This window comes from Diospyros lotus, chromosome 9, assembly GCF_014633365.1.
Source record: "Diospyros lotus cultivar Yz01 chromosome 9, ASM1463336v1, whole genome shotgun sequence".
In the NCBI taxonomy this organism is placed as follows: Eukaryota; Viridiplantae; Streptophyta; class Magnoliopsida; order Ericales; family Ebenaceae; genus Diospyros; species Diospyros lotus.
Window position 1 is genome coordinate 32,189,981 of NC_068346.1, and position 27,781 is coordinate 32,217,761.

Consider the following 27,781-nt stretch of genomic DNA (forward strand, 5'->3'; position numbering starts at 1 on the left):
TAAATTACATATTTATAACTTTAAATAGTTTTATAGCACTTCTAAAAAATAAATATGCTTCAATGGAAAGTGCCAAAATAAAGGTATAATTAATATTTTAATATTTTTTTATTAAATTTTAAATTTAAATAATTAATATTTTATAATAAAAGTTAAAATAGACTAATTAGAAATGACAGTTGAAGTTTGTATCTCTTTCTTTCTCTCTCCAAAAGTTGCAAAAATGGCACCCCAAAAGGGTTGTTGCCATTTTACAACCCCATATTCCACTCCCATTGGAGTGGTTAATTTTTAATTCGGGATGTTATTTTGGCGATTATGGAAATAACACCCCAGATACCACTCCCTCTTGGAGATGCTCTAACTCATTAATATTTGATATTATCAATTCAATTAAAATAATTTTTTTAATATTAAAAAAATAAAAAATTAAAAAATGACTTTTTAATTTATAATAAAAAGTTAAAAATATTTTCTAGTAATAGATTTAATTATTTAATAAAAAACCAGAGTAAAAAAAATAAAAATTATTTTGTACGACTAAATTTCCCATTAAAAACTCATTTTAAAAATTTTTTGAGTTCAGTTTAATATTAAAAAAATTAATTTCCACTTCCATTTAGAAAATTTTAAAGTATAAATGAATTTTTTAATTTTCATAAATTAATTTCTAAGATATTTTTTTTTCCTTAAAACAAAGATCTTACCAAAATGTATTTTCTGGTATTTTTGTTTTTGTTTTTTTAGTTTTTCATTAAAAGAAAAGAGCAAAATGTATCGCTTTTAGTTTAGTTTCCAAATAGCTTTTAGTTTAGTTTCCAAATATTGGGGGGAGAGAGAGCGAGAGAGTGCGCGTATAAGAGCCGCTGTGTGCCTTCGAGAAAAGTCATCTCTTCAATTCTAGCGATTTGCCTCATTTCGGGAATGCGAGGGCTAGGGCTCCTCTGAATCTACTCCGTCGTTCTTCCTTTCTCCATTTCAGGTATGGATTTCTATTCCATCGCATCCCACAAATCAAGCAACTTTTTTCCATCTTACAGAAATCGAGCAGTTTTCCATCTCTTTGTATGTAATTTATTGTATATACGCTTAGATGAAGAAAATTGCATATTCATCAGGTATTACTCTAGTTTTTTCGTTTCATTATTTGTTTTAAGTCAATTTCATTATCCGCTTGATGTTCAGCTGCTTTTGTTTTTTTTTTTTTTTAATTTATTTATTCTCCGTTTCTTTGCGTTATGATGTTGACTAGTGGTTTTAGATCTTAATTGTTTTGCAACTTTTGAACTATTGGGTTAAACGTTGTTTTTCCTTGGTTTTGGTTGGGTATAACCGGCCCTGGCTTGGACGGATAGCATACATATGATTGATGCTCGAACTTGGATTCTACTTTTCTGTTGCCGATTTAAAGTTTTTACTATTGGCTTTGATGATGTTCTTTCTAATCTTGATGCTTGCTGGGTAAAGTGTTTGATGCTCTTGTAGGGAATTGAAAAATGATCGTGACTGGAGTTTGAATTTGATTGAGGAAGCGTGCAATTTTGAGCAAGTCTTTGTTTCTTTTGTAAGGATTCGTGTAAAGGTAGCAATGGCATGGTTCAGAGCTGGGTCTAGTATTGCAAAGCTTGCAATTAGGAGAACTCTGTCAAGGGGCGGATCTTATGCTGCTAGAACACGGGTTCTCCCTGCACAGAACCAATATTTTCATACTACTATTTTCAAACCCAAGGCACAATCTGCACCTGTTCCTCGGCCTGTACCGCTCTCTAGGCTGACTGATAGCTTTTTGGATGGAACAAGCAGTGTCTATTTAGAGGAGCTCCAAAGGGCTTGGGAGGAGGACCCCAATAGTGTTGATGAATCATGGGACAATTTCTTTAGAAACTTTGTTGGCCAGGCAGCTACATCGCCTGGAATATCTGGCCAAACCATTCAAGAGAGCATGAGATTGTTGTTGCTCGTGAGGGCTTACCAGGTTAACGGTCACATGAAAGCCAAGTTGGATCCCTTGGGTTTGGAACAGCGTGAAATTCCTGATGACTTGGATCCAGCTCTTTATGGGTTCTCAGAAGCTGATCTTGATCGGGAATTTTTCCTAGGTGTATGGAGGATGTCTGGATTTTTGTCTGAAAATCGTCCTGTTCAAACTTTGAGGGCGATATTGACCCGGCTTGAGCAGGCTTACTGTGGGACCATTGGTTATGAATACATGCACATTGCTGACCGTGATAAATGTAACTGGTTGAGAGAAAAAATTGAGACCCCGACACCAATGCAGTACAATAGACAGCGTCGTGAAGTTATGCTTGATCGGCTCATGTGGAGTACTCAGTTTGAGAACTTCTTGGCCACTAAGTGGACAGCAGCAAAGAGGTTTGGTCTTGAAGGTGCTGAGACTTTAATTCCCGGCATGAAGGAGATGTTTGACAGGGCAGCTGATCTTGGAGTTGGAAGTATTGTCATCGGAATGTCACATAGAGGAAGATTGAATGTTTTGGGTAATGTTGTTCGGAAGCCCTTACGACAGATTTTTAGTGAATTCAGTGGTGGAACGAGGCCTGTGGATGAGGTTGGCCTTTACACAGGAACTGGTGATGTCAAATATCACCTGGGAACTTCTTATGATCGACCAACTAGGGGTGGGAAGAGAATTCACTTGTCTTTGGTTGCAAATCCTAGTCACTTGGAAGCAGTAGACCCAGTTGTTGTTGGGAAAACTAGAGCAAAACAATATTACTCACATGATGTTGATAGGACAAAGAATATGGGGGTCTTAATTCATGGCGATGGTAGCTTTGCAGGACAAGGTGTAGTATATGAGACACTTCATCTTAGTGCACTTCCAAATTACACTACCGGGGGTACCATACACATTGTGGTGAACAATCAAGTTGCCTTCACTACGGATCCAATGTCTGGAAGGTCTTCTCAGTACTGTACAGATGTTGCCAAAGCCTTGAGTGCTCCTATCTTTCACGTCAATGGTGATGATTTAGAGGCTGTTGTTCATGTTTGTGAACTTGCAGCAGAGTGGCGCCAGACTTTCCATTCAGATGTTGTGGTAGACATAGTGTGCTACCGTAGATTTGGGCATAATGAGATTGATGAGCCGTCTTTCACACAGCCAAAGATGTACCAGGTTGGGAATACTCTATTCTCTGGTTCTCTAGACCTCATCTTTTCCCTTAGACTGGTGTGCAAGCTTGTTTTTGTTCCTTTTTTGTATATGTTTCTGGCTATGGCACTGCATTTTTGCATTCTTCAAAAGGCTTTCTCTGCAGTTTGATTGATATTGCTTGTTTCGACTGTGTACAACTACTTATATTTGTGATGTGGAATGGGTTTTAACAGATTATACGAAATCACCCCTCGGCAGTTGAGATTTACCAAAAAAAGCTTTTAGAATCTGGTCAGGTGACTAAAGAAGACATTGATAAGATACATACCAAGGTCAATTCAATCCTCAATGAGGAATTTTTGGCCAGCAAAGATTATGTGCCAAAAAGGAGAGACTGGCTTTCAGCTTATTGGTCTGGGTACAAGTCCCCAGAACAGATTTCACGTATTCGAAACACTGGGTATGTTGTCTCTGTTTCTTGGTGTCTGCTATCCACATTAAGTTTTTAATGTCAAAGTTTTTGATCCGTATATATATATATATATATATATTTTCTATAGGGTAAAGCCAGAGATTTTGAAGAATGTTGGGAAAGCAATCACAACTTTTCCAGATGGTTTTAAGCCTCATAGAGCAGTGAAGAAGGTTTTTACAGACCGGGCTCGAATGATTGAAACTGGGGAAGGCATTGATTGGGCCGTTGGTGAAGCTCTTGCCTTCGCTACATTGGTTGTAGAAGGAAATCATGTCAGGTTGAGTGGTCAAGATGTTGAGAGAGGTACTTTTAGTCACAGGCATGCTATAGTTCACGATCAGGAAACTGGGGAGAAGTATTGCCCCTTGGATCATCTCATCATGAACCAAGATGAGGAGATGTTTACTGTTAGCAACAGGTAAGTTTTGATGTCACCTATACTTGTTCAGTTTTCAAATTTTACTCTGTTATAATATCTTGTTCTTTACTTGGTTATTGTGATTATTATTTTTTATAGTTGGTCACTTGGTTGAGATTTACTAGGCATGTCTGTTGGATATAAATATCACTATTAGTGAGTCAACATCTCATTTCATCATGTACCATTAGGCCTGTCTTTATTATCGTCTTTATTATCATGATTTAGGTGAATAGAGCATAAACAAAAAATAGTAAGCTTCATGCCCTTATGTTTGTATCTGGAATTTCATTTGTATCTTTATTTTAGCCCATCCATGGGAATTTGTTGCTTGTGTGCCCCCCTCTTGACTCTTAATTTTTCTTACTTTACTATGAATATCTTCAGTGTGATTGGACAGTCCCAAAGTGAAAGCTGGTCATAAATACCTATCTGACTAGTCAATGTGATTTTTTTTCTTCTGAATTCCACTTCTCTTTGATTTCCAAATTGGCAGCTAATACTGCACCATCACCAAGCTAGTTGGAGATAAATTTTGTATGGTTTTATTAAGTTCCATTGATTTTCCTGTCAAAGTTCCAATATTCCATGACCAAATTCTTACTCTATGATTCCGAACTAACTTCTTTACTCTTATTCTTCCATGACAATATGAGGATGACCTTTTCCGATTTGGCACTACATTTGGGCGCTGATGTAGTCCCTAGCTGATTTTCCATTGCACTTAGGCAATGCAGCATGTTGCTAAGTTGGTTACTTACCAACTATTTTCTCATTTGTCTAGAATTCATTATGCTTTGAGCCAACGAGGTTTTTTGGGCTGTTGTTGGCTACCTGACACAATTCTCCTCTACTTGGTTTGGTACCAACTGTAAATAAGAGGAACACCTTCAACGTTAAAGTATTGAAGGAATTACTCAATCATTAGGAAGAGTTAAATAAAAGTAATTAAATATAAATTCCAAAATTTAAACGTAACTGAAACACTATTATCATATATTAAAAATTTAATAGTTTAAATTTCTCACTAGGGGTAATTTTCTCCTTCATTGGTGTTGTGCCCAATGATGAGCTCAAGTCCAAGGAAAGAGGCCCATAGCCCATCATAAGACCTAGGTGAATGACTTGGACGAGTGACCTGCTCGAGAGGTTAGTCGAGTAACTTGAGAGAATAGTCAAGGGACCTGAGAAGATAGTCGAGTAAGACTGAGAGACTATTGAGAGATGACCAAAAGACTTGAGAGACATTAGTCGAGTGACCAAGACTGAGACCGAACAATTGAGACCGAGAGACCGAACCTGAGAGCCTCCCTCGAGGCCTTCGAGAGACCCTCTTAGGAATTTGTGTGTCACTTGGCCACTACTATTTGGGAGACTCTCGGGGGCTACTCAGACTTGGAAGCCTCTCTCCCAACCGCGCAAGAGACCTTTCTGGGAGTCTACGAACGCTGAGAGACTTGATCTTCATACACTACTCACGCAAGACTGAAGGATGGAATCAATCATACCTTCGAGATGCTCACTTACAAATTCAGGAAAGAGCTCAGGATGCCCACTGAAGATTGTGGATCTTCCTCTACCTGTTAGTCTCCGTCCCCTCTATAAATAAGAGATTCCTCCTTTAGCAAAGGTCAGAATTCTAAGTCTATTACAATTCTACTTTCTTTGCATTCTACACGCGTATCCGGAGATTGAATTAAGTATCTGAGGACTTGTGCGGGAGATTGAATTAATATAACTGATTTTTTCCCTTACAGGTCACTCGTAGACCTAGATTGAGACATTCTCTCGCACAGAGAAATTTATTGTTATATTTGAGTAACAACAACTAAGATATTCACCACCATTATCTTAATCCACCTACATAAATTCTGTTCACTCTTTTCATGATGTTTATTAGCTTTCTTTCCACGTATCTAAGCCATCCTAATTGCGTTTGACACATCTTATTTTCAATAAATACCCCTCCACCTTATTATGCATAATTTTCATTGCTTACTGTCTCTTCTTGTATAGCATTACATTCACCCTAATATTTTTGGTTCAATTACATTTGTATCTTACATATATTGGTACTTAAGTGTCCAATTTTTCAAGTCATACAATAAATCTAGTCTTATAGTCATTTGATAACATGTATCTTTTAGTTTAAAGAGGTTTTACAATTGCATAAAATGTTGGAAGGGCTTCGCCTTTTCAACTTCCATGTCTTATTTCCATGATTCCTGTTGAATCAAAGAACTTGATTGAGGTCTAGTCTCTTCATTTAGATTTTATAGTAGGAATGTACAATAATTTACTCTTAAAAATAAGGCCTAATTGACAACTCATTGACATCTATGACAGTTAATTACATTTATTCCAACACTCTCCCTCAAGTTGGAGCGTATAGGTCATATGCACCAAGTTTATTACAAATAAAACCAATACGAGGACCCCAAAGAGATTTAGTGAAGATGTTTGCCAGTTGATCGATTGAATTGACAAAGTTAGTGGCAATAGATCTGGATAAAACCTTTTCTTTGATGAAATGACAATCAATTTCTATGTGTTTGGTCCTCTCAAGAAAAACAGGATTAGAGGCTATATGCAAGGCGACTTGATTATCATAGATTAATTTCTTTTGCGTCACCTCTCCATATTTTAATTCTTGAAATAATTGTTTCAACCATATAAGTTCACTTGTTGCTAAGGCCATAGCATGGTATTCTGCTTCGGCACTAGACCTAGCAACCGCATCCTGCTTTTTACTCTTTTAGGATATCAAGGTGCCACCAATTAGAACACAGTACCCGAAAGTAGAGCGTCTGTTTGAAGGAGATCTTGCTCGATTAGCATCAGAATATCCAATCACCTAGGTATGACCCTTATCTTCATAAAACAATCTCTAATCTGGTGCGCCTTTGATATGCGAATGACAGCATTCCAATGACTATGACATGGAGACTGCAGAAATTGACTACCTACGCTCACAACAAAAGAGATGTCTGGCTGAGTGATAGTGAGGTATTTAGCTTTCCAACAAGTCGGCGATATCTACTAGGGTCATATAATAGCTCCCCTTGTCTTGGTAAGAGCTTGATATTTGGGTCCATGGGAGTATCAACTAGTCTACAGTCAAGCAGACCATCCTCCTCAAGAATGTCTAAGACATATTTCCTTTGTGAAATAACTATGCCGCTTTTGGATTGGGCTATTTCAATGCCAATAAAATATTTCAACTTACTAAAATCTTTAGTCTGAAAATGGTTGAAGAGATGTGTCTTCAGTTGAAGAATACCATCTTGATCACTTCCAGTGATGACAATATTGTCCATATAAACCACTAGATAAATGCATTGACCATTTGATGAGTGGCGATAAAAAACATAGTGGTTAGCCTCATTGCGATTCATACCAAATTCCTGAAGAATTGTACTAAACCGTGTTAAAGTGTTGTCTCGAGTATATGATAAGAAGATCAGTTATATCAATGTATTTGAGGGTCAATGAAGTATTAAATAGAAGTTTATTTTTCAATATGTAATTAGTGATAGGTTGGGGGGGTTAAACTGTAAATATCTAATAGTCTTCATTGGGATATTCGCCCACTATTATAAATAGAGGGCGAGGGGAAGCAAGTGAAGCAGTGTTCTCATTTTCTGTTTGTAATGAGAAATTAGTCGAGTGCATGTGTATTCTCTGAGAGAAAAGGCTGTGTGATTAGAATATAACTTTGTAATCTTAGGAGAGAATAATGTGGGTGTACTTAGCCAAGGAAGGACTGTTGTTCTGATCAGTTTCTAAATAAATCAAGATTGCTCTCGGGGTGATTTCAAGATTGGATGTAGGGTTGCTTTCCAGCAATCCGAACCAGGATATATCTTGCGCCTATTGTTTGGTTTGTGGTTTGATTGTTTATGGTTTTCATTCATTTAAATTCTGTTCTTGTTTTCTGTTTATTATTTCTGTTGTTTGGTTTTGATTTTGGGTTGAAGAGTGGTTGAATTCTTGCATAAGAAAATTGATCCAGTGATCCTAGGATTAACAAATTGGTATTAGAGCCAAGAACCCTTTCAAGAACCGCCAAGAACTCTAGAAATCTATAGTTTTAATCCCTATCATGGCTTCCACACCCTTTTCCGCTAGATATGACATAGAGAAATTTGATGGGTCAAATGATTTCGATCTATGGAAAATTAAGATGAGGGCGCTGTTGGGAAACTTGGGATTAGAAGAAGCCTTAGAGGCAGAAAATAAAATGCTCGAGAATGCCACTGAAGAACAAAAAAAGGATTTCAGTGAGCGTAGAAAAGAAATCAACAAGAGGGCCTATAATACTCTAGTTCTAAGTTTAGGAGATAAAGTTCTAAGGGAAGTTTCAAGGATGAAAACAGCTGAGACTTTATGGTCTAAATTAGAGTCTTTACATAACAAAAAGCTTGTCAAATAGGCTGTATTTAAAGGCAAAATTTTTTACATTTAAAATGCAAGAAGGGCATAAACTAAATAATCACATAGATGAGTTTAATAAACTATGTCTTAACTTAGAAAACATAGATATTAACTATGATGAGGAAGATAAAGCCCTTGTATTATTGCATTCTTTGTCAAGAATATATGAAACCTCTGTTGATATATTAAAACATGGTAGGGAAAAATTATCCCTAGAAGATGTTTTCGGGGCATTGAACTCTAAGGAGTTGCAGCAGAAATTAGAAGGAACAGGTTCAGCCGGGGATGTCCTAACTGCTAGAAGTAGGACTGAAAAGAGAGAATTTAGATCTAAGGGGAAGTCTAGGTCCAAGTCTAGGAATGATAGGAAACCAATGAAGTGTTTTCACTGTCATGAGGAGGGCCACTTCAAGAGAAATTGTCCAAATAGAAAAAAGGAATCCCAAGAAAGAACCAACCCCGAATGCTCAAGCACTATGTGTGGTTTTGGCTATGAGAGTGCGGATGTCCTATAGTTTTTCTAGGTATGCAGAAAAAGTAGCATAGGTCCTAGGTTTAGGGTGTACTTCTCATAGGAGATGGGTATTTATCCATAGAGACATGGTGGAGGGGGAAATGGTTTGTCTAGGCAACAAATTAAGGTCAAGGGAATTGGAGATGGGAGAAATTAGGAAGCATGGTGGAGCTATTCCAAAATTTCTTAGAAGCTGTAAAATCATAAACCTAATTTCCCTAGGAGAATTAGATAGAAAGGGTTTCTCCTATAGAGGAGAATTGGAGTCCTAAGAAGTTGCATAAGGATCTCTTATAGAGATGGAAGCAACCCTCAAGAATGGAAGTTATATGGTGCATGCTTGCATTTATATGTGGATAAGCTGCAACCACTAAAGGATAGCCTATGATAAGGTTAGGGTATGTCATTTGTTGAGGATGGCTCACAATGGTGAGCAAGGACTAAGAAAGGTATTTAAGGCTAGGGATATTAGGGGGAGGGAAAAGTTTACAGGCATAAGGGAATAGAAACCATGTAGTTTGGTAAGGTTACCAAATGTAGAAGTCTCCAAAACAGACCTTGTATATGTCAAAAGCCCATTAGAGATCAGTTTCTAGGATCTAGGGGGAACCTATCTAGGCCTTGTCTCATGATGGAGCTAGGTGAAGTGAACCTAGTGGAGATGGTGTGTCCCTAAGGAATTCCCAAGCGTATATGAGCTTGCTGGAATTGAGTATGAGCTTGCTGGAAAGTGCTTCTGGTGTGAAGGGTTAGGTGTTGTGGAGTTGTAAAATAGGTATGCCCAGGACTTCTAAAGCTAGGGTTCTTACCTATGTGGGAAAACTCTATCAAATAGGACATAAAATTAGCTGATGCTAAGGGCAAGGGATGGAATCTGGGATGCTGGAAAAATAAAACAGCATGTATAATCATTTGGAAATGTCTGAAACTAGCTTATAACCAGGGTATAGCAATAGGGAAATCTGAAAATATTTTTGGTCATATTCATTGTGTAAGCTTGGGCTGAATTGTGAGAGGGAGGAAATTAGTGTTCAAGATAGCTTTGGCTCTTGTAGTGACGGTCCTTGTGAACAATGAGGGGGAAATGGCATCTGCAAGTGCTATCTTGTATGGTGTAGCCATTGTTGATCAAAGTCCAGACTAAACAAGGAAAAGGAAATAGAATCATCAAGCTGATAATGAGCATGGGAGTAGAAGGTTTAGAGTGTTGCCTAGGATGAGGAATAGATAGAACCACAAGAAAGTATCAGTGAGGTATGGAATGTTGAGTTTGAAGGATGCTTAGGCTCTGGCTTGAGTGCTAAGGAATAGGCAGAAAAATGGAACCTCTTGTATAAGAAGAGGTGATGCACTCTTGTCCAAATGAATGGCATGGAGCCATGTAAAGTTGGGGAGAATCTTGGACTTAGGTGGAAGATCCCTTAGGTTAAATGGGTGGAGTGCTGTGTAAGTGTCTATTTGTAAGTTTAGGAAATGCTGGAGATGGGAAAGCCTAGGGAGAAAGACTAGGCGAATGACCGTCAGGTATGACAGCTCATAAAGGCTAAACTTTGGATCAAATAGGTATCAATAACAACTAATTATCCATGTGGAAACTAAGGGAAAAATGATCTTATAGTGTAGCCAAGGGATAAGAGGCTAGAGGGAAAGGTAAGCAAGGATTGGTTGCTTAGAAGGTCTCTCTAGGTATGATAGTAATTCCTTAGGTAAGATATAAGATTGGAAGAGTCCAAAAGGGTTAAAATTGAGTGCATGTGGAAGCTGTGAGTATTCCAGTAGTATACCTAGTATATTGAGAGGCAGCTTCATTGGTATTTTCTCCAAATAGAACTCTCAAGGTGTAGCTGAGTGTTTAGATCAGTGTTTGAGAGTGTGGGAGGAAGGATAAGTTGGGAAATACTAAGGCATAGAGATTGGAATAGGGTTTGGACAGCTTAAGGCAGCTTAGGTTACCCTAATCTTAAGCATATCTTGGTAGACTGGTAGGTAGGTAGTGGAGAGTTAAAAGAAAAAGATTAGCAGCCTTTAAGTTTGAAGCAAACATAAGGAGGAAGGACAGTGGTAAAGCCCAAAGACCAGTTTTGGGAGCTAGGAGTAAGTTTAGCAATGTTAAGGCCGATCCGGGTATGGTGCACTATTGTTGTGATGCTGTGTAAAAGTTTGGACCCTTTGGGATAGAGAAATAACATTAAGTATGGATTTGGTTTATGGTGGAGTGTACTTAGACGGGAAGTTATGTATTTTAGGTTACATGTTATACAGCTGGAACCCTAAAGGAATGTCTAAGTAGAGAAAATTGAAATAGCCAATGGGCAGTCCACTTGGCTTAGATTCAGTCCCATCATGGAAATGACCAATCATATTGATGTTAGGAAAGATATTCATTAGGGAAATCCTTGAGAAGGAGGAATCAATCCTAATTAAAGTTGCACGTATAGGTTATGTAGCTGGAAATATGATCCAAGGTGTCCCATTGTTGAAATTTACAACATTGATTTGATATTCTTAATGTTTGTTTTGTGTTTGAGTGATTAGTTGAAGCAGGAAGAACCTATGAGAGCAGGTCAAATTCATCTATTGGAAGGCCAAGGCTTGAATGGATGAAGGTTGAAGTATACTCAAGATAATGGTGGAGAATTGTTAAAGTGTTTTCTCGAGTATAGGATAAGAAGATCAGTTATATCAATGTATTTGAGAGCCAATGAAGTATTAAATATAAGTTTATTTCCTAATATGTAATTAGTGATAGGTTGGGGGGTTAAACTATAAATATCTAATAGTCTTTATTGGGATATTTGCCCACTATTATAAATAGAGGGCAAGGGGTAGCAAGTGAGGCAGTGTTCTCATTTCTGTTTGTAATGAGAAAATTAGTCGAGTGGATGTGTATTCTCTGAGAGAAAAGGTTGTGTGATTAGAATATAACTTTGTAATCTTGGGAGAGAATAATGTGGGTGTACTCGGCCAAGGAATGACTGTTGTTCTGATCGGTTTCTGAATAAATCAAGATTGCTCTCGAGGTGATTTCAAGACTAGATGTAGGGTTGCTTTCAAGCAATCCGAACCAAGATATATCTTGCGCCTATTGTTTGGTTTGTGGTTTGATTGTTTCTGGTTTTCATTCATTTAAATTCTGTTCTTGTTTTCTGTTTATTATTTCTGTTGTTTGGTTTTGATTTTGGGTTGAAGAATGGCTGAATTCTTGCATAAGAAAACTGATCCAGTGACCCTAGGATTAACAAATCGTTCAAACCAAGCTCGAGGAGATTGTTTCAACCCATAAAGAGAGCGGCGAAGTTTGCAGACTAATCCAGACTCCCCTTGAGCAACAAAGCTAGGCGGTTGCTTCATATAGACTTTCTCTTGAAGATCTCCATGAAAAAAAACATTCTTAATATCTAGCTAATAGAGATGCAATGATTCATCGCAGTAATGGATAAAAACAAGTGTACGGAGGCAATCTTAGCCACCAAAGAAAAAATGTCACCGTAATTCAGTGCAAAAATTTGAGTGTAGCTTTTGACAACCAAACATGCCTTAAGGCAATCAACCTTCCCATTTGGACCAACCTTCATGGTATAGACCCAGTGACAACCAACAATAGATTTACCAGGAGGAAGAGAAATCAATTCCCAAGTGCCACTAGAATGTAAAGCATCCATCTTATCAAGCATGGCCTGGCGTCACCCTGGATCTAAAAGTGCCTCACTGGCAGTTTTAGGGACATTAATAGAAGATAAAGTGGACACAAAAGCATAATAGGGTGAAGCCAAGCAATGATAGCTAAGGAAGGTGTAGATGGGGTGAGGGTTATGAGTAAAGCATATACCTTTTGGAGTGGCAATGGGCTTAGGAGAAGGTTTAACAACTGGCTTAGAAGGAACTGGCTGGTCCTAGGTAGGTGAGGATGTCGGAGCACGAGGTGAGTTAGCATGTTCTTTGTCAGGAGTCGCAAGAGGATGTGGACGACGATGATAAACCTGAAGGGGACGTTCATGGACAGTAGGAGCAGTATCAAAGGAGGGAGAACAAAGGTAAGGAGTAGGAAGAATCTCAGAAACTGGACGACTCTCGACAGGGGAGGAAAGAAAGAAAGGAGATGCCTCAAAGAAGGTAACATTAGTAGAGATGAAATAACGGTATTGATTAGGAGAGTAACACTGATAACCTTTCTGAAGTCATGAGTAACCAAGGAAGATGCACTTGATAGCCTTGGCTGAAAGTTTGGGACGACCAGGGGTCATGTCATGGACAAAACAAGTGCACCCAAAAACATGAAGTGGAAGGAGATAAAGACCCTGAGCAGGAAAAAGGATGGAGTGAGGGATCTCATGCTGTAAGATAGAGGAAGGTATCTAGTTAATGAGATAACATGCAGTGAGAACAACATCAACCCAAAAATGGGAAGGAGATGACTATGTAGTAAAAGAGTGCTAGTGGTTTCAATCAAATGACGATTTTTGCGCTCATCAACTCCATTCTATTGGGGTGTATAGGCACAGGAGGATTAATGTAAAATACCCTCAGGAGCCATGAAAGTAGTGAAGGGAGCTAAGAAATATTCTTTAGTATTGTCATTGCGGAAGGCATGGATAGAAACATTAAATTGAGTTTGAATTTTAGCACAGAAGTCCATAAAGATAGTTGTTATCCTAGGACTATGCGGAATTACCCTTAGATGATATATGCCTCTCTCAACACTCTCAAATCCACCCAGCGATAATAGGAATTGAAACAGAAAACTTAAGCAATCAAACAGAAAGAAAATAAGAACAAGAAATAGAAAACAAACTACACAAACGCCAAGATTTATCCTGGTTTAGTTTCCTTTGAGGAAACCTACATCCAACCTTCAAAGAGCCCTCCAAGAACAGTCTTATTAGGGAGAAGAACGATTAGTACAGCAGTAGAATCCCTCCTTCTATCTATCTCAAGTACACCTTAATAGCTTCCCAAGCTTACAAAGCTTTAACAGTAGGAAACACTCGGCTTTTCTCTCAGAACAGTGCACTCGTTACATAGAAACAGAAGAATAGCAATCTGACTTAACCGGCTACCCCTTGCCCTATTTATAGAATCATAGGGCGGACATGTCTATGACAAGTGTTGGATAATTACATTTCACCCCACAACTATTACTAATTACACATGGGATACAACTATCCAATAGCTGATTATATCACTGATCTTCTAGATATACTCGAGACAACATTTCAACAATAGTAAATAACTTTGAACAATTTTTCAGTAAGAACATCCAAGTACAACGAAAGCAATCGTCGATGAAAGTGATGAAGTATCGAAAACCTAGAACAAAGAGAACATGACAAGGACCCCAAACATCACTATGGATAAGTTCAAAAGGGGATGTAGCCCAATTATTGACACGCTTTGGAAACGAAGTGTGAGATTGTTTTCCAAGCTGACACGACTCACAATTTAAAGTGGAAACATTAGAAAGATGCAGTACCATCTTTTGTAACTTGGATAGACTTGGATGTCCCAAACGATTATGAAGAAGAGTTGGAGATTTAGTAGAAATGAAGGCTGTTGGGGAAGATGGTTTGTCGAGATAATAAAGTCCTTGTGACTCATGCTCAATGCCAATCATCTGTCCCCTATGCCGGTCTTGCACGACAACAGAATCGACAAAGAAGGTTATGGAACAATGAAGAGCACGTGTTAGTTTACTAACAAAAACAAGATTAAAAGGGTTGCTGGGAACATATAAAACAAAATCTAAGGGTAATGAAGGGAGCAGTTGTGCTTGACCAGTGCTTGTAGCGTATGTTTTGGAACCATTGGTAAGAGTAACAAAGGCAAACAAGAAGAAATAGAGAGAGAGGAAAAGAGACTTTGGTTACCAGAGAGATGATCAGTTGCACTAGAATCGAGAACCCATGGTCCAGGAGTGGTAGACCGAGTAACACTAGCAATAGAATTACCAGTGTGCACCACATAAGCAATGGATGACGACACAGTCTGTTTAAAAGCTTGATACCGAAGGTAGTCCTCATAATCACATCTAGTCAAAACAAGGGATGAAGATGAATGATTCTCAAATGTTTTTATTGAGGAATTGGCTGGGATAGATTGAGCTACATTAGCAGCACGTGGTGGTCGATCATGTAGTTTGTGGCATCGTTCTAGAAGATGGCCCCACCTATGGCAGTAGTTACATTTAGGATGATTACCTCGTTGTGAGTTACTGCCTCGGTTATTCCCTTGTTCTTCTCTGCCAAAGGTTTGTGACGCTAAGACGGAGGAATCAACCTGAGAACCATCGATGGCTGAAGATGAGGAAGAAACCTGAAGAAGGTCTAGCAAAGGCATCTTCTAGCGTCGGAACAATGGGACTGGATAATATTTGATCCTAGACCAGAGCAAGGCCAGATTGAATGGTAGTCAATTCCAGAACTATAAAGAATTTATCTCGCTGCTTCAATTTTTCTTCTGCAGTATTACCAATTAGTAATAGAGAGTTGAACTCTTCCCTTAGGGATTCTAGGCGGCCAAGGAATTCAGACATATCCATATCTTGTTGCTTCAAGTGAACAACAGTGGAAACAACAGAGTAAAGACGTTGGATATCATTTGTATAAAGAGATTTGGCCTTTGTCCATACCTGAACACAAGTCTTGTATGCTTTGTAAATAACATATAGTTTGGGAGTAATGGTCTGCCATAACATATTGCAAAGAAGAGCATCGATTTTCTTCCATGTTGCTCTCTCAGCAGCGGGAATTGCATCGGCTTTCGTACTTAGGTGATCTTCTATTCCTTGACCCATGAATCATAACTCAACATAGGCAGCCCAAAACATGTAATTGGTACTTCCAACCAGTTTTTTAGAAGTAATGATAGGTGAAGAAGAAAAAGGCAAAGAGAAACCTACAAATTTAGATCCGGAGGTGACTAAAGATGCTGGACTCTCCATGATTTGGATGGAAGGCAGTTTTGAAGCGTCTTGAATGGCAGATCTCTATTGGGAGGACACTCCATATTTTGGATGGAAGTCACTTTTGAAGTGTCTTTAATGATAGATTTGTCGGATGTGGAGTGGATTTGGTTCAAGTAGGTTTGGACAAATCTGATAGCTTAGATCTGGGCTAAACAGATTTGAAACGGATCGGCGGGTTGGGTTAGACCAGATTTGGTTTAAGATTTGGGTTTTAAGCTTAGAAACCGATTGAAAAGTAGACCAGATTGAAAAATCACAACTGTATGGCAGATCTAAAGAAGGAGAACAACAAGGAAGTGGTCAGATCTGTGTGAGTTGGTGGAAGCGACTACAACACGGTGGATTAGAGAGGCAGAGGTGAGGAGGCTGCAATCTGGAGGAAGTTGCAGAGGTGGAGGCGAGGCCGCGATTTGGAAGGCTATCGTTGGAAGCGACGACGATGGCAGATCAGATGCGAGGAAGGAAGCAATGACGACCAGAGGAAGCTGCGAGTAGCGACATCGATGTTGGGCGGTAGCAATAGCGACGGTGAGCGCAGATTTGGGCGGCAATAGGCACGGATCTGGACAGGACAACCATGGACCGTGGCGGCACAAGGCTGATCTGTAGATCAACAGTCGCGATGGCAGTCGGAAGTAGCATATCTGAGTCGCTTTGGGTTGGTTGACGATTGGAAGCGGCGGAGGTGACGATGGGAGTTGTAGATCTTGGCGACGGTGACATTAGATTTGTAAGCAGGCAGCGGCAATTTCGCGGACATTGCTGACATTGGAGCAACGATTGTTGAGAAGAAAGGCACCGCTAGAAGGATAGCACAATGAGAAAGAAAAGAAAGGCACCACTAGAGGGATAACACAGCGGGAAAGTATTTTCTTATAGGTCCTGATACCATGTTGAATCATATAACTTGATTGAGGTCTAGTCTCTTCATTTAGATTTTATAGTAGGAATGCACAATAATTTACTCCTAAAAAAAAGGTCTAATTGACAACTCATTGACAGCTAATTACATTTATTCCAACAATTCCCACCAGCGATAATCTTTTGTTCTTTTTAAACAACTGATCTCAGATATTTGAACTGATCTGTTTTACTTATAATTTGGTCTACAAGTTTTAGCACAATCTTATTCCCACTTTTATGTTTACTAAACTTACATTCCATGTAATTGGTTTTTGATTCACTCAACTTGCTAAGGTATCTTTTCATAATTCCAGCTTATTAGTTATGCATTTTTTGTCTCATCTACCAAGACAATATCATTTGTTAAAAATATACACCAAAACACTTTTTCTTGAATGTGGTTTGTGAGTTTTTCTCTCACTAAAGAAAAAAGGTTAGATTTGGTGAAGATCCTTGGATCCTTCATGAGGAGTTGTTCATGTTGTATAATCTTTGTCCATAAATTTTATGAAAGTAGGACATGAAAAAAGGGTGTCCCAGTGAGGCTCCCCACTTTTGGTTATCAATATTAAGAAAGGATGTTGCTGTTTATCAATATTTATTGTTTGTTCTTTGGCAAAGGATGTCATGTTGCTTTATTACATTGTCCATTTTGGTAAAAAAGACAGCTCTATATTTTTGCGGATTCTGCATGATGTAGTAATAACAAGAAGTATGGAACTGGTTAGTCTTGTTTATCATTGCTATTAAATGTCCAGGTGGAAGCTGTCTACTAGAATTCTAGTCATATTATACTTGACATGTTAATTTTAGAAATGTTTTATTGTTAATCCTTTTCTTTCCATTCAGCTACCAAGCCATAATTTTAGCTATTTTGTATTTTAACACATAGCTTAGACGGTTAGTAAAAGATGGTGCATGATGAAATTGACTGGTGTCACTGCAACAAAACTGAAACATCATTTGGTGAGGCATTTGTTAGGATTAGGAGCGCTTTAGGCAACTCAATCAATGCTTACAAATGCCAATCTCTCACACTCCTCACCCGAAATCAACCCAATCGACAGAAATAAGAAACTGAAATTGAAAGAATAGAATTAAAGGAATGAAAAACAGAGAAAGAAACAACCAAACCAATCAAGAAGACAGACGATATATCCTGGTTCTGGCCGTGGAAACGACCCTACATCCAGCCGCCAAAACGAGAGTAATTCCACTAGAAACCAACTTCAAACAGTACAAGATATCCCTCTCTTCTTCCCTAACTTTCACACGAATTCACTGCTCATAGAGATTACAAATGACTTTCTCTCTCACAAGCCTTTTTTCTCTTCTTACAGCAATATCACTCGTATACAGAAAGGATAGAATGATCAATTGTATCTGACTGCCTCGCCCTAAGCTTTCTATTTATGGAGGGTTGGAGGCAGTAATTACAAGGCTTTATATTTTGCCTACACAAAGACTAAAATACCCCTTATAATAAAACACCTAAGCTTGTCTCTTCCTAACTTAGAATATTCAGCCGCTTCCATTCACTAGAGGGATCTCCTGTTCTTTTAAACCTTCTAGACAGATTTCTCAATGCAAAACCCAACAAATCTCTACCATTTTGCTTGAGTGACTTCTAGAATCTGACTCCATCAATTGCTCTTCGTTAAGGACTTGCAAAATAAATTGATCATTCACAAATACAAATATGTAAGAGCCCCAAACAATGATGTAACTTAGACATAGGTACTGCTTTAGTGAACATATCCGCAACATTTTCTTCTCCTGCTACCTTTATCAAATCTATTTCATTTCTTTCAAGTACTTCTTTGATAAAGTGATACCTAACATCAATGTGCTTAGTTCTCTCATGGTGTGCTTGGTTTTTAGCTAAGTGCATAACACTTTGGCTATCACACTTTAAGATTGCCTTAATATATCTCCCTAGGAGTTCACTTACTAAACCTCTCAACCATAGACCCTCCTTTATAGCTTCTGTAACAGCTATATACTCAGCCTTAGTGGTTGAAAGAGCCACTACTGATTGCAAATTAGTTTTCCAGCTTATGGTTGCATTCTATAGCTTAAATACATACCCGGTAGATGATCTCCTTTTGTCCAAATTTGTTGCATAATCAGCATCAGTGAACTCTAATATATTAGGCTCATCTTCTACGCTAGCTCTACCATAAACTAAAGCCATATTCATTGATCCTTAAAGGTATCTAAAAATTCACTTAACAGCAGCCCAATGTTCCTTACCCAGATTAGCCATAAATTTGCTAGCAACACTCATAGCATGTGCTAAATCCGGCCTAGTACACACTGTACAATACATGAGGCTACCTACACCACTAGAGTAGGGAATCTTGCTCATTTCTCTTATGCTCTCTTCATCACTAGGTGATTGGTTGTGGGATCGTTTAAAATACTGGGCAAAAGGAACATTTACCTCCTTTGCATCATGCATTTGAAATCTCTTAATCAATTTCTCTAGGTATGCCTTTTGGGATAGCTAGATTAACCTCTCCTGTCTATTTTTTACTATTTCAATCCCTAAAATTTTCCTTGCTTCTCCTAACTCCTCCATCTCAAAAGCTGATTTTAATTTCAGTTTTAACCTATGGATTTCTTCATCCGATTGACTAGCAATTAGTATGTCATCCACATACAGGAGGAGATATATCAAGATTTTAGATGAAATATGCTTAACATAGACACAACAATCAAAAGACACTTCTCTTGAAACCTTGATTGATCATGAATGTATCAAATTTTCTATACCATTGCCTAGGGGATTGCTTAAGTCCATATAAGGACTTCTTTAGCAAACATACTTGCTCCTTCTTACCCCTAACCTCAAATTCCTTAGGTTGTTCCATTAGAATGTCCTCCTCTAATTCACTATGAAGGAATGCAGTGGTCACATCCATTTGTTCTAGGTTTAAGTTTAAATGGGCAGTCATAGCAAGCAAGATTCTAATCAAGGTATGTCTCACTACCGGTGAGAAAACCTCATTATAATCCACCCCAGCAACTTGGGTGAATCCCCTTGCTACCAACCTAGCTTTATACCTAGGTTTTTTGCTCCTTATCTGCCTCTTCTTTAATCTTAAAGAGCCACTTACAGCCTACCACCCTTTTATTTAAGGGCCTATCAACCAAAACCCAAGTCTTATTCTTATTCAAAGATTCCATTTCAGATTCCATGGCTGCCAGCCATTTCTTGGAGTCTTTTGACTTCACAGCCTCTTCAAATGAAAGAGGTTCATCTCCAGCTGTCTCTTCAGCACTTAACAATGCATAGGAGACTAAATTAGAATACCCATACCTTATAGGAGGTCTAACCTCCCTCCTTTGTCTATCCCTTGCCACATTGTACCTATCTACCCTAGGAGAACTACCCGAACTGGAAGGACCAGCACTATTAGTGGGCTGGAACCTTTCAGAACTTGAGGGATCAAGGCTTCCACTTTACTGGAAGCTATCTAAGGTAGGGGAATCATCCCCAGCACTATGCTGGTCCATATCCATAGGAGAACCAGCACTCTAGAAGGCTGGTCAGCTGCCAAATCTATGGGTCTCTGCATGGCAGCTTCATGGATTTGATCATGCTGTTCAATTGCAACAGCTTTTCCCTTTTCTCTCCCATCCTTTGGGTGATCTACCTTATCATCTTTCAAGAAAGAATCTTCTTTAAAAGTCACATCCCTACTTATCAATGTTCTCGGCAATCCTTCTTCTAGGGCCCATAACTTCCCTTTACCCCGGTTGGATATCCTATAAACAGACACCTCTTGGCTCTAGGCTCCAATTTCCCTTGCTTAACATGAGTATAAGCAATGCAGCCAAATACCCTTAGATGCTCTAAGCTTGGCTTGTGGCCATTCCACATTTCATAGGGTGTTTTAAACCCTATTGCAGTCGAGGGTGATCTATTAATCACATAGACAGCTATTGTAACAGCTTCTCCCCAAAATAATTTAGATAACCTAGCATGGATTAACATGCATCTCACTTTTTCTAAAAAGGGTCCTATTCATTCTCTCAGCTAGGTCATTTTGCTTAGGGTTACTAGGGACAATTAAATGCCTAAGGATGCCATCTTCTTTACACATTTGTGCAAATTCTTTATTGCAAAACTCAAGTCCATTATCTGTTCTAATGACCTTGATTTTCATACCTTTTTGATTATTTATTAAGGTTTTCCAGGCTCTAAAAGCTTCAAAAGTACCATCTTTTGATTTTAATACTTATACCCAAACCATCCTAGAGAAGTCATCTATGATAGACAAAAAAAAATACCTTGCCCCACCATGTGTTAAAGATTGACTAGGACCTCACAAATCCGAATGGATATATTCTAAAGGGGCTTTAGATATGTGGTTTGCTTTCTTTGGGAATTTTACCTTAGAAGACTTACCAAAAATACATGTCTCATATTGGTCCAAATCTGTTACATTTTCAGCCCCTAGGATACCTTGTTTGGACAATTCTCTAAGGCCTTGCTCACTTATGTGAGCCATCCTATAGTGCCACAATTTTGTTTGATCATAGGTTCTATTTTCATCTATAGCTGCCTCACCACTTAAAGTGGTTGCTTGCAGCACATATATCCCATTGTGAAGGTCAGCTTTTATGCATATAAGGGCTCCCTTTGATACCCTTAATACTCCACCATGCCCTTTATAGGAATGTCCACTCTTATCCAACTCTCCTAGGCATATTAAGTTCCTTTTTAAATCTGGAACATACCTAACAGATTTTAAGGTCTTTACCAATCCAACATGCATCCTCAATTTTATGTCTCCTATCCCTTTTATAATACACTCATGGTTGTCCCTTAAGATCACCTTTCCACCACCTATATCTTTATAGTTTAGAAATCATTCTCTATGGGATTTCATGTGAAAAGAACAACCCGAGTCTAAAACCCACACATCCTTATCTTATAGGCAAGATGCAACCAATGCATCCGCACTATCATAGTCATACTCACATAGGGAGGATGAAATTTCAGAATTAGATCTTTCTTGGGATTCTCTCTTTCTCCTAGGGCAATTTTTCTTGATATGACCCTCTTCATGACAGTGGACACATTTAATTGGTTTCCTACCATTCCTAGACTTGGACCTAGACTCTCCCCTAGGCCTAAAGTCTCTTCTTTCCGCCCTGCTTCTAACAGCAAGCACATCTCCAGCAGCTTTTCCCTCTAATTTCTGCTGTAACTCCTTAGAGTTCAATGCCCCCAAAACATCTTCTAGGGTTAATTTATCCCTACCATGTTTTAATATATCAACAAAGGTTTCATATGACCTAGGCAAAGAATGCTATAATACAAGGGCTTTGTCTTCATCATCATAGATTATATCTATGTTTTCTAAGTCAAGACATAGTTTATTAAAATCATCTATATGACTTTTAAGTTTCTGCCCTCCTTGCATTTTAAATGTAAAAAACTTTGCCTTCAATTACAGCCTATTTGAAAGGGTTTTTGTCATACAAAGACTCTAATTTAGACCATAAAGCCTCTGCTGTTTCCATCTTAGAAACTTCCCTAAGGACTTTCTCCTAAACTCAAAATTAGAGTATTATAAGCCTTCTTATTGATTTCCTTTCTCCGTTCACTGATTTCCTTTTTCTGTTCATCAGTGAAGGTTACTCAACAAGGCTTTCATTTTCATTTGCCAAAGCCCAAAGTCATTTGTTCCATCAAATTTCTCTATATCATAACGGGCAGAAGAGGCTGCAGAAGCCATGGAAGGGGGTAAAACCTATTGATTTCTAGGGTTCTTGAATGAGTTCTTGGCTTTGATACCAATTTATTAAGATTAGGAGCGCTCTAGACAACTCAATCAATGCTTACAAATGCCAATCTCTCACACTCCTCATCGAAAATCAACCCAATCGACAAAAATAAGAAACTGAAATTGAAAGAATAGAATTAAAGGAATGAAAAACAGAGAAAGAAACAATCAAACCAATCAAGAAGAGAGGCGATATATCCTGGTTCAGGCCACGAAAACGACTCTACATCCAGTCACCAAAACAAGAGCAATTCCACTAGAAACCAACTTCGAACAGTACAAGATATCCCTCTCTTCTTCCCTAACTTTCACATGAATTCACTGCTCACATAGATTACAAATGACTCTCTCTCTCACAAGCCTTTTCTCTCTTCTTACAACAATATCTCTCGTATATAGAAAGGATAGAATGATCAATTGTATCCGACTGCCTCACCCTAAGCTTTCTATTTATGGAGGGTTGGAGGCGGTAATTACAAGGCTTTATATTTTGCCTACACAAAGACTAAAATACCCCTTACAATAAAACGCCTAAGCTGGCCTCTTCCTAACTTAGAATATTCAGCCGCTTACATTCACTCGAGGGATCTCCTATTCTTTTAAACCTTCTAGACAGATTTCTCAATGCAAAACCCAACACCATTAATTATAAACTTGAGAAGGTTCCATCCTAGGAAACATGGGCAGTTCATTTTGGAGCCATACCCAGTTCCAACACATTTTATATGGATACTGGTTGTACATCCTGAGATATGTGTTGGACTTTCCAAATGATGTGCTCTAATTCTTTTCTTATCATTTTCAGTTTTGAACACATGTAGAATGTGTCCATGGGTTGGACAAGGAGTTTTAATAGAGTTTTTTCTCCCAGGAATAAGAAACACAAAATTGAGCCTAGTTATAACTTGTAACTTAGGAAAAAATATTTCCTTGTATGTTGATATGTTGAATGATGTTTATGGGAACTTATTATGGATTTAATACTACCATTACGTTGGATTAATGACACTTTTCAATTTTATAGACAATATCATCATGTTTGACTTGTATCTTCATATTGGATTTGTAAAAGATATCATTTTGTTTCATATCCCCATTGTACTCATATGTGGAGTTTTTGTTGTTTTTGTGTTTTCCTTATCTTGTTCTCGTTTCTGTATTTGTATTCTTTTTGATGCTTAATAGGAAAAGCAAGAGTAATAGAGATTCGAAAAATGAAAAGGCTCCATAGTCAATGGTTTAGAGTTGATCTGGGTTCAATTATCATGTATGTTGTTAATGTTATTGTAGCTACGACAAGCATTTTAACCTTCCTGCTTGAAGAGCTGCTTATTTTTGTGGGGGCCATTTGAACTGATGTACCAGAATTGATCATTGATAAACAATTATATATGCTTTCTCAATCAGAAGATATGGTCTTCTTTTAGATAAATTGCTATATTCCAAATTGTTATCTTACTTTCGCTCCCATCTGCATCTCAATGCTAGAAAAGTTGCCTAATAGTTTTAAATGTCGCATCTGCTTTGGTACTCATGCAGACTGGTCCTCGATTTTCTACACTACCTCTTGCCTGTGCTTAGACACAAGATTGTATAGTTGTATGATGATCCAAATTATGGATATGCCCCAGCTCTTCCCTTTTATGCTGATTCAAAGGTGTCATTTGTCCATGAGATGTTTGAACCCCAGCCCTGCTTCCTATCTGTCATGTGCCTTTGACATCCTTTGTATTATTTACAATATTTTGTTCTGCTATTTATTGGATACTGATTTCAACCCCTTTTTGTACGCTGGTATTCTCTTATCCTAGTTAACTACAGCCAGTCTGCTACTTTTATATGAGTGCTTGAACTTAACATGGTGCAGTCTTGTAATATTGGTTAAAATTGAAACCTGCTGTTATTAAGAGCCTCTTTTTTAATTCTTCTTTTTTGTTTTTATTTTTTTCAGCTCTCTTTCTGAGTTTGGTGTTCTGGGATTTGAATTGGGTTATTCAATGGAAAATCCAAATGCATTGGTATTGTGGGAAGCTCAATTTGGTGATTTTGCTAATGGAGCTCAGGTAATTTTCGATCAGTTTTTGAGCAGTGGGGAGGCAAAGTGGTTGCGTCAGACTGGACTTGTTGTCTTGCTACCTCATGGTTATGATGGACAAGGTCCTGAGCATTCAAGTGCACGGTTGGAGCGCTTCCTTCAGGTAGTGCTTCTCTTAAGTCTGGATCCATATTTAGCATAAACCAGTGTAATAGTGTCCCTAACACCACCCAACTTGTATTTCTTTGTTTGCTAGATGGATTTGGAAAGGGAGTTCAGGAGAGAGGACTGCAGTTGAGGGGTGGGTGGGATTATTGTGTTGTTAGATAAACCTATTAAAGTGAGCTTTTAGAAGGTGCCATCTCAGAGCTGAAATCTCACTGCAGTCACTGCATTTTATTTATTATTATTACTTTTTTTTTTTTTTTGGGGGGGGGGGGGGGGGGGGGGGGTTGTTGAGTTCAGGATAGGGGGTGGGGAATTGCTTGGTCGAATATCTTTTTGTAGGAATAATCTGATACTCATCTCATCCAATTCCCAAGAATCATTGGATGAAATGTGCTCTATAGAGAGAACAAATGTTAATTATCCATGTTTTCTGAGGGTCATTGTCTCTGATTGTTGTATTACTCAGGATACCCTTTGTTGTTTTGAAAGTTACAACAATGCTGAATCTGCAATAAATTTTGATGGCAGATGAGTGATGATAATCCCTATGTTATACCAGAGATGGATCCAACGCTCCGAAAGCAGATCCAGGAATGCAATTGGCAGGTTGTGAATGTGACTACTCCTGCAAATTATTTCCATGTTCTGCGGCGTCAGGTGAGTGTGCTAATCTGTTTATAAATTTATTCAAAGCTATTTCACAACATTTCTCCTATTTCCAAGCATACCTATTGATATGACACTCTCTTGTTCCTTGTATGCCATCATCTCTTAGTTACACAGGGAATTCCGTAAGCCTCTAGTTGTGATGGCGCCAAAGAACTTACTTCGACACAAGGAATGCAAATCAAATCTATCTGAATTTGATGATGTCCAAGGCCATCCAGGTTTTGACAAACAAGGTACTCGGTTTAAGCGCCTTATAAAGGACCAGAACGACCACTCGGATCTTGAGGAGGGCATCAGACGTTTGATTCTTTGTTCAGGAAAGGTGTGTTACAGTAATTTGCTTTGTATTATGATTATTTGTTTTTCCCCCAACATCATCTTCTAATGTTACACTAGAATCAATATTATGCCTATGTTGGGACTGAATCCAGTAAATAATCCTTAAATTCCACTCGATTCATGGGACAAACACACACAAACGGCTTTAACACTTGCATAAGGAAGTGATGCAATCATGAGATGTCCATTTTATTGCATTGCAGAGATCAGATCAGTTTGTGGCTTTATGTGGTTAGTTTTTGATTTCTGTGGGTTCTTTCCTGATGCTAATTGCTATTTGGCTTATTATTTGTTATCATTTTGTAGGTTTATTATGAGCTTGATGAGGAGAGGAAGAAAGTTGCTGGCAAGGACATCGCGATATGCAGGGTGGAACAACTTTGCCCCTTCCCATATGACCTTGTTCAGCGTGAGCTGAAGCGGTATCCAAGTATGTATTCCAAACTTGCAGCTGAATAATTTTGGTAATGTTAATTTGTCAAAAGATCTTACCTTGCTTTGTTTCTGATTGGATAAGACAAGAAGCTAACTGGTCGTTAGTTACAAAAAATATTTTTCAGTTTTCCGTCGCAAATTTTCTACTTCTCCAATTTTCCTTCTGTAGAAATTTTAAAAACTCCCCCTATTTTTGTGTGGAAAGCATCCTAAAGATGTTTTCTTGCAGTCAGCATAAACAATTTTCTGTTTCATTTTTGGAAATTTATCTAATTTGGTCATGTTTTTCTAGTTTTCTCTTCTCTACAGAAAATTTTCCCAAAAAGTCTTGTTTTCCACAACTGAACAGATCTTTCCAGTTCCCCAAAAATCGCTTTCTCAACCCTTGTGAATGTATAGTCGAACATTTATGCTGCCTCTTAGATCGTTATGCGAAAATGTGAGTCAATATTTGACAGAATTAGGAGACATCATATATTTTAGGATATATATATATATATGGATATTACCAATAATACCGAGCTTTGACCACATTATCAACTTTACGTCTTCAAATCTGTATCAATTTTATAACATAACACTAAACTTTAAAAATTATCAAATCGATTGTAACAAGAGCAATTGAATTGGTGGTTGGCTTCTCACGTATTCGGCTTCAAATATTTGTTTAGGGTTAGGGTGGTTTTTATATATAATGATATTACCCCGCGTTGATTCCATCATATACTTGATTAGTCTCTGATACGTATGTTGCTATGGTCAAGAGTACGGAACAAAACAAAAAGTGAATCCTTGATTAGTGTGGGGGTTCTGTCAATTAATTTTGTTTGGTTGCTCATAATTGCCTGCCAAGTTAATGACGTTTACTCTTCTTTCTAATGATTCTTGCAGACGCGGAGGTTGTTTGGTGCCAGGAAGAGCCGATGAACATGGGTGGATACACCTACATATTACCGCGCCTTGGCACTGCAATGAAAGCACTGGGCAGGGGTACCATGGATGACGTAAAGTATGTTGGCCGGGCTCCTTCCGCTGCCACGGCCACCGGGTTCTACACGATGCACGTCCAGGAGCAGACTGAACTGGTACAGAAATCTGTGCAGCCGGAGCCTATTAACTATCCGTGAAATTGTCTTTCCAGAGGCTGAAGGTGCGGAGAGATCTGACGCCATGTTGAAAAAACTCTGGTAAATTCCTTATCAGTTCTTCAGAAAGAGGCGCTGGATGGATGATTTTTGTTTTGATAGATATAATCTGAAGTGCAACAAAATAATGTTGGAAGAACCCTCTTCTATGTTGAATTTGATCGATGTTTTTGAGTATAGGCATCACACACAGGAGGGTGGGATCTATGTGTTGAGTTGATTTGTTTTGGCTTGTTTTGCCAAATAGCTTGCCTTCCGTTTGGGAAGTGGTTGAATTGTATCAAACATCATGGTGAAACACATAATTGCTTTACACAGAGCAAATCTATAGGATACCCATTTGATTAACCTCCTAGCCTAATCCCACAT

At 38.3% G+C, this 27,781-nt stretch overlaps 1 protein-coding gene across 2 annotated transcripts; it reads left to right on the forward strand.

Moving 5' to 3' along the window:
• The first annotated feature begins 814 nt into the window (after positions 1-814).
• On the forward strand, positions 815-27,760 carry LOC127809764 (uncharacterized). Of its 2 annotated transcripts, none has more exons than XM_052348816.1 (9): positions 815-982; positions 1,468-3,139; positions 3,352-3,578; positions 3,679-4,011; positions 24,573-24,819; positions 25,353-25,481; positions 25,600-25,815; positions 26,139-26,262; positions 27,159-27,760. In XM_052348816.1, the coding sequence occupies exons 2-9, from the start codon at positions 1,589-1,591 to the stop codon at positions 27,392-27,394; spliced, it is 3,063 nt and encodes a 1,020-aa protein (XP_052204776.1). In that variant the 5' UTR covers positions 815-982; positions 1,468-1,588; the 3' UTR covers positions 27,395-27,760. The 2 variants fall into 2 exon arrangements, with proteins under 2 accessions (XP_052204776.1, XP_052204777.1); XM_052348817.1 differs by having other exon boundaries at positions 817-982; positions 1,486-3,139.
• Positions 27,761-27,781: the final 21 nt, after the last annotated feature.

What these genes read in the sequence shown, in the direction of transcription:
- LOC127809764 (XM_052348816.1), top strand. Translation starts at nt 1,589, where the DNA reads ATGGCATGGTTCAGAGCTGGGTCTAGTATTGCAAAGCTTGCAATTAGG. An exon ending in CACAGCCAAAGATGTACCAG is followed by an intron (nt 3,140 to 3,351) that starts GTTGGGAATACT and finishes GGGTTTTAACAG; the next exon opens with ATTATACGAAATCACCCCTC. An exon ending in TCACGTATTCGAAACACTGG is followed by an intron (nt 3,579 to 3,678) that starts GTATGTTGTCTC and finishes TATTTTCTATAG; the next exon opens with GGTAAAGCCAGAGATTTTGA.